Source organism: Apis laboriosa, unplaced genomic scaffold, assembly GCF_014066325.1.
Source record: "Apis laboriosa isolate Shangri-la unplaced genomic scaffold, ASM1406632v1 scaffold34_cov151, whole genome shotgun sequence".
Taxonomy (NCBI): domain Eukaryota; kingdom Metazoa; phylum Arthropoda; class Insecta; order Hymenoptera; family Apidae; genus Apis; species Apis laboriosa.
Window position 1 is genome coordinate 1,227,935 of NW_025222928.1, and position 12,946 is coordinate 1,240,880.

The following is a 12,946-nucleotide window of genomic DNA, read 5'->3' on the forward strand; positions in this document are numbered from 1 at the left end:
ATTTCATTTTTCTCTTTAATTTTGCAACGAAACGATTGAACTTGGAAGAGAATTCAAAGAAAATATAATCGAATCACGTCGTAACGTGTCCAATAACGTCGAGCAGATAGGGAGGGGGATGAAAAATTTCTTTTCGAATTTGTTGTAAGTGGAAAAGAAGGTCATTTCAAGGTCGTTGTAATTTTATCACTTTTTTTTTAATTTTATCGTTCTCCAAAATGGCGGAATTAATCTTGGTCGCCGCGTTACGTTTCGATCCGGGAGATTGATGCCAAACGTGTGGTCGTTCGCTCGTGTCTAATCAAATACTTCGGTTCAGGTGTAGGGAATGTAGGTTAAATTTAATCAGCCCCCTTCCCTTATCCGGCAAACTACCACACAAGCAACCAAAGTCTTCGTGACAATCGAAGAAACCCAATTCCGATCAATGGTCGACAATTCTGCCGCGGTACAAACCTTTTAGAAGGCGTATATCAACCTCTTTGATCCATCCAATGAGGAAAACATTGACCAACGGAGGAGGATCGAACAAAATTGATGCGTCGCGGAGAATCCCGAATCCTTACAAAACGAATGCACGAGGAGAATCGTAAATCTTGTTTCGACGATACGCAATCGAATGATAAATCGGGGACACGATACATTATCGTGCTCGATTGAAGCTTGTTGCTTATCTGATACAGAGAACACCGTGACTATCAGCTTTTTTTTTTTCACTGATTTCGATGAGCTTGAAGTATATTTGAAGTATGAGATTTATATATTTTTGTTTATTACAATCCATCGATTCATCGAAAGATAACAGTTTACGATCATTTTTTTAATTTAAATTCTTCATCGATTCGGCCAGATAAAAATGAAATCAATCAATCTAAATCGATTCTACAATTCTATAATATAAAAGTGAAAAACACTTTTGCATATAATTCTAAAAACTAAGACCGATCATCATCAACGTACATACGTATATTTACAATTAAAAAATGATGTCGTTAACGTATTTCAAGCTCATTGAAAAAGGAGGAAACAGCATCGACGTGTTCCTTTTTCTTCTTATTTTCCCAAAATTATTTTCGTTTCGCAAATTATAACATGGTTGCCCCACTAAGGGGGGCTAGATATCGACGAGTAGTAGATATTTCAACGAAAAGTACACGCCTCGGACTGGATGCACACGGACACATGTAGATAGGCGCAGTTAGGGCGCATGCAGGATAGTTTCACGACCGGTTGGAATTATGGAGGAAACGAGGAGCCGTACCCTACACGGAACAACCGGCATAAACTTACACCTACGCTCTATCCTCCTGGTCGACACGCAAACTCGCTATCTTATTGCACGCCAAGGCGGATCTCGCGGGGTACCATAAATTTCCTGCGAGCCGGCCGACTCTGTTCGATATCCTGTGCGCTCATTGTGCTCGTTCCACACCTCGAATCGGACCTGAATTCCCGAATGAATCGTTGCGGTGGATACTTGTCGAAATGGATCTCTTTCTCTCTCTTCTTTTTTTTTTTTTTTTCTTTCTAAGATTGTCGAGGGAACGTTTGAAAGATGTAGAGGAAAGATTGTTGCGATATTGATTGTAAGAAGAAAAAATTGAATCCGGAACCATCTGTAAAAAAATAATTTTTATTATTTGTTTTTATAATTTGTATTTGTCAATCTGGAAATACGTCATTTCATTCGAATGAAGATAGTTTCTAATATTATTCTTGAATTTGAAGACTCAAAATTCAGGAGAAATAATCATGTGTATAAATTTTTGCACACTGAAATTTGTCCTATACTTTTTATAATTTTATTTTTTTTAAAAATTGATCGTTTGAAATATCATTTATTAAATTGAATGATCAGAAAACATGCTCGCATAATCGGTTAATTAAAACAGAAATCACTGTTTTTGCTATGTGTTAAAGTAAAAAAAATAAAAATAAAAGCTTCGTAAATTAAGACAAATTCCAGTTAGAGGCAAATTTTCATTGCGGCGAACTACAGCGTGTTAAAGTTTTACAGGCGCAGTCGGAAAAATTTCAAAATTCTCGGTTATTAATTCACCTCTGTGGAATGTAAAGCGGCTCACCATCCGTTAGGCAGACTTTTACAACATCTTCGATGGAATAGAGCGCAAAGTCGGAACGCGTACAAACGGTATAACATTCGGCTCGGTTTCCTGAATGCAAATGTATCCGTCGATGCCTTCTTTCGAAACATGAAACATAGCCAGTATCACGGACCAAGCGTGACGAAATGGTTTTTACGTGCCGATAAAAATTTATCTGACAAATGGTCGTGGTTTATAAAAAGAATATCATCCATTTTTTTATTTTTTGCATAATTCATTTCATTTTTTATTTTCTACTTTTCCCAAAATGGAAAATTTTATAAAAATATCCTCGAGATTTCAATAGGGGAGAGATATTTTTGAACGAATAAATTCTGAAATGAAAATATTTCGTGCAATGAAAATTTTGTATTTTATCTTTAAATGAAGATTTATAGTTGTAACGGGTTGGAATCATTAGAATCGATGGGAACAACGAAAATTCCGTAAAAAACTACGATTTACCTTTTTTTCCTCTTAGCTTCTCGGAAGAAAATTTGTAGTCTTCGCGTAGGTTCGATCAATACCTCGACCTCGATCTTGAACTTTAATTATACATCCTGTGTTTCAACTGCGTGGTTCATTGTTGCGAAATAATTTCAATTACCAATGCGCCACGTGCGCCAAAAAACATTGCGACCAGATGGTTTTATTATAATTTGGATGGAAACATTCCACTCTGAGTCAATGTCATTATTCGTTAATAAAACGGAAAGAATTTTTCGTTTAACGATTAAAATTTTCGTACTAGATTCTTATCCTATCCTTAATTAGTAATAGAAAACATTGATGATTATTAATTAATAATAAACGAGACCTTGATATTCTCGATACTCTACTTCAAGTACTATGAATCATTCCAGATTACTATAGATCCACACGAGCTTTCTCTAGATAAAGATAGTCAGTCTATAGATAGAAAAAAATAGAGTTAGTATCGATGTATATGAGATATCGTTCTTCGATCAAATTTTGCCTAATTGTCAATCATTCTATCAACTGAAATTAAGAGAAAACTGTAAAAATTTATTGAATTTTAGATCAAAAAAATTTTTAATTGCATCAACCATTTAAAAAAGAATATATATACGTATATAAAATCATAGAAAAATTACTTTCACACAAATGGAATTTCATATACACCAGTCTAATAAAAAAAAAAAAAAAGGAGAACTATCCACCATAGTTTACTTAAAATTTTTAAACGCTCCATAAAAGAAACTTCGTGAAGTATAAAACAGTACTTGGCACAGTGTGTATAACCTTATCTCGCAACCCTTAACCTTTTTCCATTCAACTCGTTCGATTTAATATCGGGCAAAAGTGTTCTCCCTTTCGGACGAAAATGTCGTGCTCTAGGCCAAAATATCGAGACAAGATGGTTTCGCGTGTCTTCATAAATCACATGGCTGACCGTCGAATGGCTGGAACAAACGAAGGGAACAACGGAAAAGGAATCGTGTTAACCTACATTGCGAGACGACTTCAACGTTCACTTGTTACTCGGGGGTGCCGTTCCGTGGGATACGCGTCTGTTAAAAATGCAACAGAGCCAAGCTCAACGTGTAAACACGACGTTACGATTGACAGTGATGTTGGCGATGTTGTTGGTGATGTTGGCTTGGCCTGTGTGTGTTTCGGTTCGATCATCGGTTACTAGAAGCGAAAGAATTATGTTATTACGTATAATTGATTGGTTGAAAGGAATGAGAAAAAATTGAACGACTGTCTTTAAATTGAAAGAATTTTTAAGATTTTATCAATGCAAATGTGACCTTCAAATGACCTCTTACATGCATCAAATTCATTACTTTTTTTTTAGGCCATTGAGTTTTACAGATTATGGATGGTGGCAGTTTTTTTTTTTTTTTTAAAGTACTTTTTTTTAAAGTCAGGTACTAAGTAGTGTCATGACGAAAAATTAAAATAAAATACGTAACATCAAAGTTATATATAAATTATAAATTGGAAGTTTGTTTTCAACCAGTCTGCACTTCAAACACTAGACATCCATCTATTTCGTCCAAATCTGCCATATCTGAAAGGATAGAAATATTTGAAAAATCATGATGAAATGAAAAATCGAGTCAAGAATTACTGTTTTACTTTTAATTATAAGTGGAATCCATTCCTTTCATTTGAATATCAAGAATGATCAAATATGATACGTATTATTTCAATTAAACACGAATAAAAATAAAAATATTCATCCATTTCCATTGAAATAATTTTCTCTTCGATTCAAACTTTTATTTCGTCCAAATGCCATATCTGAAAGAATAGAAATATTTGAAAAATCACGATGAAATGAAAAATCGGGTCAAGAATTACTATTTTACCTTTATAAGTGGAATCCATTCCTTTCATTTAAATATCGAGAATGATCGTGATCAAATATGATACGTATTATTTCAATTAAACGCGAATAAAAATAAAAATATTCATCCATTTCCATTGAAATAATTTCCTCTTCGATTCAAACTTGCGTTTATTTTAAAAAAAAACGCGCGAGTTTCAAAACAAGAAGCCCCTCTATTCTGAACATGATAGTTCATCTGCACAACTCGTGGAAACTTTTGGTACTAGACGGGTCAATTTGTATGAATTGTACGTGTATACACGAGTTTGTGTCAGGTCACCAGAGTTAATTATCCCGAATTGTATGGCATTTATAGGTTTCCTTCAGCGGTAACCGAGCGTCTGGCGCATACACGCCCCTGGTGGTTTCCGGGAACAGCCCTCCGCGTGGCGAACCAATCTCCCTGGCTACCTTGGACCGCGACTGTTTCATCATTCCCCTCGCATCTCTCGAACGTTTTTTACCTGCGGGAGTACCGGTATGTTAAGAAAATTTATACACAATTCGAACATGCATCAAACAACATTCGTTCGTTGCGTTTGATTTTTTTTTTTTTTTTTTACTTTTTATGCAACAAACATACTTTGAACATGCATGTTCATTTATAAATTCAAGATGATTTTAACTATTATATCACAATTAGTGCTGTTTTAAAACGCGCTTGATAAAAATACTTACAGAATTTCCTCGATTCTTGTTCTTTTACGTTATTATTGTCGCCTGATTTCCATATCGAGATTATTTGTTTTCAAATAAAGAGAGAGAGAGCTTTCTCGAAACGATAGATAGATATTTCCAGATATATTCCATTTGTGATAGATTCCATTATTGTATTATGTATATCTATAATATTTTTGGTGAATTCTTTTAAATCCTTCGAACGATCCGCACAAAACTACGTTAATCAGGAATGCACTCGATAAAACCAGAATACTCGAGTTATTGGCCTTAGAGGCTCGATGAGCAGCTACGGCTTGGCCTTGCTGGCTTGGCCTCAAACGCGTAAAAATAGACAAAAACGTAACTTACCGAACGGTGTACAACAAAAGTCTGATGAATGACGCATTAACGTAATATAAATGACGTGTGTAAAGCGTTACAATTACGAATTTTTTTACTAATATCTTCTATTTTTATTTTATTTTCTCAAAAGATACTTTCTAAAAGATGTTTCGTATGATGTAATGTGTTTTCGTCAAAGAAAGCAAACAAAAATCGAGAAGTTATGTGAACAGATGATTAATCATTGTTTTTTGAACTACAGCTTTATTCCGACTCGTTCCAGCATGCCCCAATCGCGGACAAAAAGAGACCAGGAAGTCCTCTGTCGGTTCTCGAAGTCGAAGATCCCAAGCAATGTGTTCTTGCTCACTTTATGACACCTCTGGAGCCATTAGATCCTTTGGTCGAGTCTCCTGTTACCAGGCCGTTGGTCCTACAACGGGATACTGCGGCCGAATTGGTCGCTGAGATCGCACCCTCAGCTTCTCAGAGTATTCTTCTTACGAATATGGAGAAAAATGGTAATTTGATCTACTTGAAATTATAAGTATACATAATAGTTAAATTTTGGAGAATCTGTGATTAAATTGCAAATTTCGATTGATTTTTAGCGGATTTCCCATTCATCACATATTATTTAATAAACAAGCAAAACACAGATCCCGTTGATTTCTATAACGAGGTTCAATGCGCTGCCTTGAGAAAATTCGATCCTCGAGATCTTCGATATGCGGCCAATCACACATTGGATCTATTCAACGAAGTGGCCACCATAGCAAGACCACCGCTAGAACCACCTGGTGTCAGACCACCGATTCCGTCCACAGGCTATATTGTCTCGATTTTTAAAGTATTCGAGGGCGACGACGGCCTTAAGTTCGAGCAAAATTGGCTCTATTGGACCGGTACATCGTTCACTTTTATTAGAATATATTACATCTGATCGTTTATCCTGTAACAATATTAATTTGCAAATGAATTATTAAATTTTTGTTGTGATTATATATCTGCTTCAGGTGCCCGTATGATGTACCGATATTTGCCGAAATCGGTGGGCCTGAGGCGAATCACATTGCACAAGTCCATGTCACAAGGCGACAAAATGTATCTACTGATCTGCGAATGTTCGCAATTGCAAGACAATCTCTCCGCGGCAGCGATATTGTTGCCCGCGTTACGTGCCCGTTTATGCGGTTATACCGGTCTCTATAGACCTTCGGTGTGCTTCTGATTTCTCAGGAAACGCTAACCACGCGCCAACGATATCACAATAGTCCAACAAAACAGAGCCACTTTGTGAACTTTCCATTTCGAATAACAAATCGTTTGAAATATGGCTGGCCTTTGTTGATAAGTTGTATCTACTATGATTAGATACAATGAATATCATAAATTTGTGGTATTGCGTGGTTTGGCGTGGTTGTAAATTTATCAATTGCAATATTCCAATCTCGAATATAGCAAGAGAATCGCTTTGATCAGTAAAAAATATGAAAATGTAATGATTAGTAAAGATAATCTCTGTGTAATAGAGAGTTTTCCGGGGCTCGTTTCGTCTGAGCCGCGATAATAGTGTTTACAATATTAGCATCCTCTCTTTGTATGATACGTACACTTTGATCATTTTACAAATTCTCCCAGTTTTATAAACTTACTTTCTTATATCGCACTATATACTATCGCGGTAATGGATTTCATGTGATTAAGCACTTTATTAAGCCGTACTGCCGACGTTATTATAAATCTCATAATTTCATGAAACGAGCCCTCCTCCTTTACCAGAATTCAACGGCCAGCCAATGGGAAAAATCAAAAATTTACTTATCTCGTGATTTCTGATTACAACGGAATGGTAAAAAATTTTTATTAAGGCACGTTCGTATACGCTTTAGAGAAATTTCAATGATAAATCTACGCTTCGGGCTGCATACCCGTTTAGCTATGCCTCTGGCCAGTTTGTATTTTTCGATTTTACATATTTCATCCAACATTTTATGCGAGCGTATGCGTCGCTCGATAACTGAGTGCAATTTGCATGTACATAATATAGAGATTTGCAAGACACTTTTATTACTACATCGAAGACTATCGATTAAATCGCTAAACTACATATCATATACTTGAAAAACTGTGATATTTGAACTATTACCGCATATATCACAACGAATGTAACGAGAATGTCGCGAATACTTCTTAATCAAAAAAAAAAAAAAAAAAAAAAAAAAAAAAAGAAAGTACTCTTTAAGAATGCTACATTCTTTTTCAAGATCTGTTAGAAAAGAAAAATTTCAACTTGATAGAGCCTTTTCAGATCAAGAATACCCGTTTATAAATATAATCTCCTAATCTTTTACTAATTGCATTCGTATATTTGATATTACATATCTTTTTTTTTACTGGATTATCGATATTCGCGGGTTTTGATTGCAAATGACAAGATTCACGAATGAATTATGATTTCGAATCTAGAATAACAAAATCAATTGACACAATCGTTTAACTTTTAAATTTATACTTTGTTTGACGTTAACGATGGAAGAATAGGTCTTTTTTTGCCGGGAAAAATAAATAAATCGATCGAAAGATGTGGGAAAAGCTTTTACCAGATCTTTCTTAGGTGCCCGTAGAATTTTTAGAAAGAGAACGAGTAGCAAAATTTGATATTGTAGTACAAAAGACGAGAAAATAAAAATAAAAACGTATAGTCAATATACGCTTGTTGCATACTGACAATAGCTAGAATGATTGCGCAGGCGCGATCAATTAACGTAGATTTTTAAGAATCCACGACGTATAACTTATTAAAATACGTCCTTTCGTACTCGCTGAAACAAAAATGTGGAACAAGATGCTCTTTAAATATAAGATGAACGAACAAACGAGAAATAAACTCGCGATTTTACTGTGATCCTCACGTGTATCGCGATTGAAACGATACACTCGTAAAAATACGTATGCGACTGAACGCGGCACAAGAGACCGCGTGACTGCGTGATTTGATTATGTTAGGTGTGATTGATTGGTTTTGTTCTTAAGGAGAAACACCATTAAAAAACGATTCTTTGTCTGCACAAGTTTGTTTATGAAAATACTTTTGCTCCACGTAGGAGTAATGCCTCTTCAGGGTAACATTGCGATCGTATCAGAAAATAAAATTCTATCTGTGAATTCGATCGCGGGATCCTGACAGGTTTCGTCGAACAAAATGAGATTGTATGATACATTGATATTTCGCAATTACGATAGGATTTATTATATCATGTACAACGAATAATAACAGAATATTAATAAATCACTTCTAATATTACTTCTTATGGATTGTTATTGCCTTATTTTCTATATATATATAATGATTAAATATTAATAACCTTTAGGTCCTCTAAATCTTCGTCTTCCATCAATCTAAAATATACAAATTAAAATTAGCTTACTTGTTTATTTATTGTATTATATCACTTATTTAAATAAAATATTTACAATTGAATGTTTACATTCAAAAAATGTTTGACGTATTGCATAGCATTCTTCAGGAACAGATGGATCCATGCTTACAAGACAATCTTTAGGAGTTCGTCTTTGCTATAATAAAATAAATAAATCTATTTACAAGTCATATTTCGAATATTTATAAACATAATATATCGTAAATAAAGGTTAGGATAATTATAATAATACAATTTCATAACTTACTATTTTACAACAATCTGTTTCCAATAAACACATTTTCAAGCTTGCACGTAAATGAGCACATTTTGATTTATCTTTTAAAGTTTCACCTTCTTCCTGAAATCCAAACATTTTGATATGCAGTAATATGAAAATATTTCATGTGAATGTGTTGTATTGTATCATAGAATTAATAGATACCTTAACCTCTTTTTATTTTATAAGATACAACGCATATGTGACTTGTGAAAAGAATTACATTTTATCAAAATTTAACTAGTAATTCTATTTAGAAATATTATTTACATTCGAACAATGCACATAAAGAACAATAAAAGATAACAAAGATAATTTGTGTCAAGTAAAAAGTGTAAGGTAATTGACAATCTTGATAGTCGTAAATAATAATTTGACAGATCATATATATAATTCAAATTATGTGTTCTTTTCAAAATTTTTTTTAATAAATTATTAATTTTTTAATAATTAATATTTTTGTGATTTTAAAATTATATTTGTATATATAGCAAAAAGATTTCTTTGAGACAAATGGTTTATCAACGTGGAAATCAGAGGGATGGTTCCCCACATTATGTCTTTTTATATTCAGATGATGAAAATAGTGGAGATGAAGAAACTATTTCTCTGCAACAATGTAATAAATCATTGCCACGTAAGGTGGAAGTTATATATGTTCCACTGAAATCAGAAGACACATTACAAGCATTGGCATTACGGTATAGATGCACGGTAAAGTTTAAAAAAAAAATCAATTCAAGAATAATTTAAAATAAATTTGAATGAGAAGTTATATTTTTAGATTTCTGAATTGAAGAGAATCAACAAGATTCACAAAGAAAATGAAATACATGCAAGAAGATTCATCAAAGTACCTATACAACCATTTTCTTTATTGACTGAAACCTTAGAACATGATCAAAAAAATAATCAATTAGACAGAAGAGAAGTAAGTATATCTACTCCTGATGAAAAAACAGAAAATATAGTAATGGCAGATCCATTATTAAATGTGATAAAAAATCCTGTTGTGATTGAATTGCCAAAGGCAGAAATTAATACAATTATATTAAATTCTGTTTGTGAACCTTTATCATCATACAACAATAGTAATTCTTTAGAAATTATCAATTCAGAATGTGATCAATTACTTACCTCAACAGAGAATAATACAAAAAACCCTCATTTAACAGAAACATTTAGATGTTCTGGTGATGATTGTGGATTATCATGGACACAACTTCTTGGATTTTCTTTATTATTAGGTTTTGCAGGACCTATTATATATATACTTTATATAATTGAATTTTCTTCTAAAAATCATTTAGTTAATAATCATTAGCTATTTTTTTAAATAAAAATATATATTGCTGATATAATAAGTACAAGAGTTATAATAGCAGTCATAAAAACTTGCAATATTAATCAGTTAAAGATGGCTATATTTTATATGAGTGAGACTATATAAAAATTTGAAAATTTGATTTGAATATTATTGCTAATATTGGCAAAAATATATGATATTTAATGAATAAGATATTATTTTCTTATATTTAATTGTATAATATATTAAACTGTATAAATGAAATATATACATTAATTTTTAATTAAATATCAGAAATAATATTAAATAGCACAGTACATAGTGCCTTTGTAATTATTCATAAATTTTTCTTTAATTATATCAGCATTTAAAAATAGGAATCGCCAAAGATATGCTGATTGGCAGTTGAATTATTTATAAAGATTTGTATAAAAATGTTAATGGATATTATATATCTTATTTTAATTTCTAATAATATTTCGATAATTCACACGATATGAAATTATTTTTATTTATATTGATATTATTGAAAAAAAAATATATTAATAATATAAGATGATTGTGATGAATTTATATACTCTATTGATATAATATGCTCTTTTGTAATTAAATATAATGTCTCTTAATTGACAATAAGTGCTTTAGAATGTAAAAATTGTTTTGATAAAATATTTTTCTCGTTAAAATTTATAAAAATATATTTTTTAACATATATACTTATGACTTACTTTATAACCTTTCTAATATTTATTATATTTATGTAAAAAATATTATACATAATATGTACAAAATATGTACAAAATATTATATTCTGAAATACTAATTATCATTTTTTGTGATTTTGAAATTACTTGTAACTATAAAACAAATGATAAAAAATTTTATTTAGAAATGTTTATTTAATTTGTAACATGAAAAGATACAAGTCAAGATGATAATTTATATAACTTCCTTCTTTTCTTTCTAATATTGTTGATGTTTCCTGTAACACAAAAAATAAAATAAAAATAGAATGTTGAATTTTTTTTAGAAATATATTGAAATGATATTTTTGAAATATTCAGAATACGATATAATGTCGTTCATTTTGATAAATTCAGAAGACCGTCGTTATTTTCATCATTTTAGAATTTTTTTGTTTTTTTCAATAATTTATAAAAAAAATCAATCTTATTAATAATTATAAATTATAATATTTATAACCTTAAAATTTTTTGAAACTTTTCTTAGATCCTGTTCCTTTTGAAACCTTCAGAACATTAAATCTAACTGTCTTGCTAAGTGGTCTGCATTCACCAATTGTTACTACATCACCAATTTCCACATCTCTGTAATAAACATTAATATAATAATATATAATAAAAGAAAAGAAACTTTGTCACGAATATAAAATTCAATTTTTTTTCAGAAAATAAATGAACTACTTCAAATTATATTTCAGAAGACCGTCGTTATTATCATCATATAATCTTAATAATAATTTTTTAAAATTATTCAAACAAACCTAAAGCAAGGACTAAGATGAACACTCATATTACGATGACGTTTTTCAAAACGATTATATTTTCTGATATAATGAAGATAATCCCTACGTATAACAATGGTCCTTTGCATTTTCATCTTTTGTACTACTCCAGTAAGAATGCGTCCTCTAATAGAAATGTTACCAGTAAATGGACATTTTTTATCAATGTAGGTTCCTTCAAGCGCCTAAAAAATAATATTAAAAATAAAATTATAATGCACTTTTTGAGTATTATTAAAATTTATCTTTAAATTTATATTACCTTTCATAAATTGTATACTTACTTCACGAGGTGTTTTAAAACCAAGACCTACATTACGACTATACCTCATAGGCTTTCGTCTTTTGGGACCCAGACCTTTCTTACGATTAAGAAAGATCGTAGGTTGCTTTTGAAATGCACGTTCACTCTAAAAGCATATAATACATTCACTTTTATTTGAATATTTAAATATTCTAACCACGTGCAGCAATTATATTATCATTAACTTTTTGCAAAATTTTTAAAATCTTTTAACCAATCTTTTACATATACAATATAAATTATGATAATAAAATTAATCTTGTGGACAATTATATTTCATAAATAATGAAAATAAATATGAAAAAAGCATACATATTGTTATTATTAAATGCATACGTACCTGATCAGCCATCTTGTTATATTGAAAGATCGTAACCGGAAAAGTGACCAACGCTATCTTATATCTATAAATGTTCAGGTATACCAACATTAGAAAATAAGTTATCATTTTAGTGGGAAAAAATAGAGATAGGTAATAATTTGGAAATCAGAATATTATAAATGCGCTTTCTCAGAATATTATAAATGAAATTAACATAAAGAAAATAAATAATAGAAAATCAAGTAAGAATCAGATCGTCAGTGCTATCTTTTATACATGAAAAATATCATCAAAGTAGGATAAGATGAAATAAAAATTTTA

The 12,946-nt window shown here is 31.3% G+C and overlaps 4 protein-coding genes and 1 long non-coding RNA gene across 10 annotated transcripts in view; 2 read left to right on the forward strand and 3 right to left on the reverse strand.

The window, feature by feature from the left end:
* Window positions 1-7,714, forward strand: part of LOC122714679 — a 31,861-nt gene extending 24,147 nt beyond the window's left edge. For 4 of the 5 annotated variants that reach the window (XM_043936244.1, XM_043936245.1, XM_043936242.1 and 1 more), the window contains 4 exons: window positions 4,781-4,942; window positions 5,729-5,987; window positions 6,078-6,371; window positions 6,483-7,714. In XM_043936244.1, coding sequence (XP_043792179.1) covers window positions 4,781-4,942; window positions 5,729-5,987; window positions 6,078-6,371; window positions 6,483-6,697 — 930 coding nt within the window. In that variant the 3' untranslated portion in view covers window positions 6,698-7,714. The remainder of the gene's footprint in view (window positions 1-4,780; window positions 4,943-5,728; window positions 5,988-6,077; window positions 6,372-6,482) is intronic. The other variant, XM_043936243.1, reaches the window with a different exon arrangement.
* LOC122714685 lies at window positions 77-2,988 on the reverse strand. The gene is made up of 4 exons (XR_006346687.1): window positions 2,854-2,988; window positions 2,571-2,784; window positions 2,085-2,440; window positions 77-1,616 (listed from the first exon to the last, which is right to left on the reverse strand). It is a non-coding gene; the product is annotated as an uncharacterized LOC122714685 (long non-coding RNA).
* Window positions 7,715-8,700: 986 nt separating the features above from the next.
* LOC122714682 (cytochrome c oxidase assembly factor 5) lies at window positions 8,701-9,312 on the reverse strand. Its single transcript, XM_043936252.1, has 3 exons — window positions 9,157-9,312; window positions 8,944-9,045; window positions 8,701-8,868 (listed from the first exon to the last, which is right to left on the reverse strand). The coding sequence occupies exons 1-3, from the start codon at window positions 9,262-9,264 to the stop codon at window positions 8,827-8,829; spliced, it is 252 nt and encodes an 83-aa protein (XP_043792187.1). The 5' UTR covers window positions 9,265-9,312; the 3' UTR covers window positions 8,701-8,826.
* Window positions 9,313-9,333: 21 nt separating this feature from the next.
* LOC122714680 (lysM and putative peptidoglycan-binding domain-containing protein 3) lies at window positions 9,334-10,653 on the forward strand. Of its 2 annotated transcripts, none has more exons than XM_043936248.1 (3): window positions 9,334-9,507; window positions 9,660-9,882; window positions 9,953-10,653. In XM_043936248.1, exons 2-3 carry the CDS (start codon window positions 9,682-9,684, stop codon window positions 10,490-10,492), a joined length of 741 nt encoding a protein of 246 aa, XP_043792183.1. In that variant the 5' UTR covers window positions 9,334-9,507; window positions 9,660-9,681; the 3' UTR covers window positions 10,493-10,653. The 2 variants fall into 2 exon arrangements, with proteins under 2 accessions (XP_043792183.1, XP_043792184.1); XM_043936249.1 differs by having other exon boundaries at window positions 9,968-10,653.
* Window positions 10,654-11,353: 700 nt separating this feature from the next.
* LOC122715314 (40S ribosomal protein S11) lies at window positions 11,354-12,707 on the reverse strand. Its single transcript, XM_043937406.1, has 5 exons — window positions 12,644-12,707; window positions 12,284-12,409; window positions 11,979-12,184; window positions 11,678-11,802; window positions 11,354-11,456 (listed from the first exon to the last, which is right to left on the reverse strand). Exons 1-4 carry the CDS (start codon window positions 12,653-12,655, stop codon window positions 11,679-11,681), a joined length of 468 nt encoding a protein of 155 aa, XP_043793341.1. The 5' UTR covers window positions 12,656-12,707; the 3' UTR covers window positions 11,354-11,456; window position 11,678.
* Between the last annotated feature and the right edge of the window lie 239 nt (window positions 12,708-12,946).

What these genes read in the sequence shown, in the direction of transcription:
- LOC122714682 (XM_043936252.1), bottom strand. Translation starts at nt 9,264, where the DNA reads ATGTTTGGATTTCAGGAAGAAGGTGAAACTTTAAAAGATAAATCAAAA. An exon ending in AAACAGATTGTTGTAAAATA is followed by an intron (nt 9,046 to 9,156) that starts GTAAGTTATGAA and finishes ATTTTATTATAG; the next exon opens with CAAAGACGAACTCCTAAAGA. An exon ending in TTGAATGTAAACATTCAATT is followed by an intron (nt 8,869 to 8,943) that starts GTAAATATTTTA and finishes TGTATATTTTAG; the next exon opens with ATTGATGGAAGACGAAGATT.
- LOC122714680 (XM_043936248.1), top strand. Translation starts at nt 9,682, where the DNA reads ATGGTTTATCAACGTGGAAATCAGAGGGATGGTTCCCCACATTATGTC. An exon ending in CATTACGGTATAGATGCACG is followed by an intron (nt 9,883 to 9,952) that starts GTAAAGTTTAAA and finishes TTATATTTTTAG; the next exon opens with ATTTCTGAATTGAAGAGAAT.
- LOC122715314 (XM_043937406.1), bottom strand. An exon ending in GTTTTAAAACACCTCGTGAA is followed by an intron (nt 12,185 to 12,283) that starts GTAAGTATACAA and finishes ATTATTTTTTAG; the next exon opens with GCGCTTGAAGGAACCTACAT. An exon ending in CATCTTAGTCCTTGCTTTAG is followed by an intron (nt 11,803 to 11,978) that starts GTTTGTTTGAAT and finishes TGTTTATTACAG; the next exon opens with AGATGTGGAAATTGGTGATG.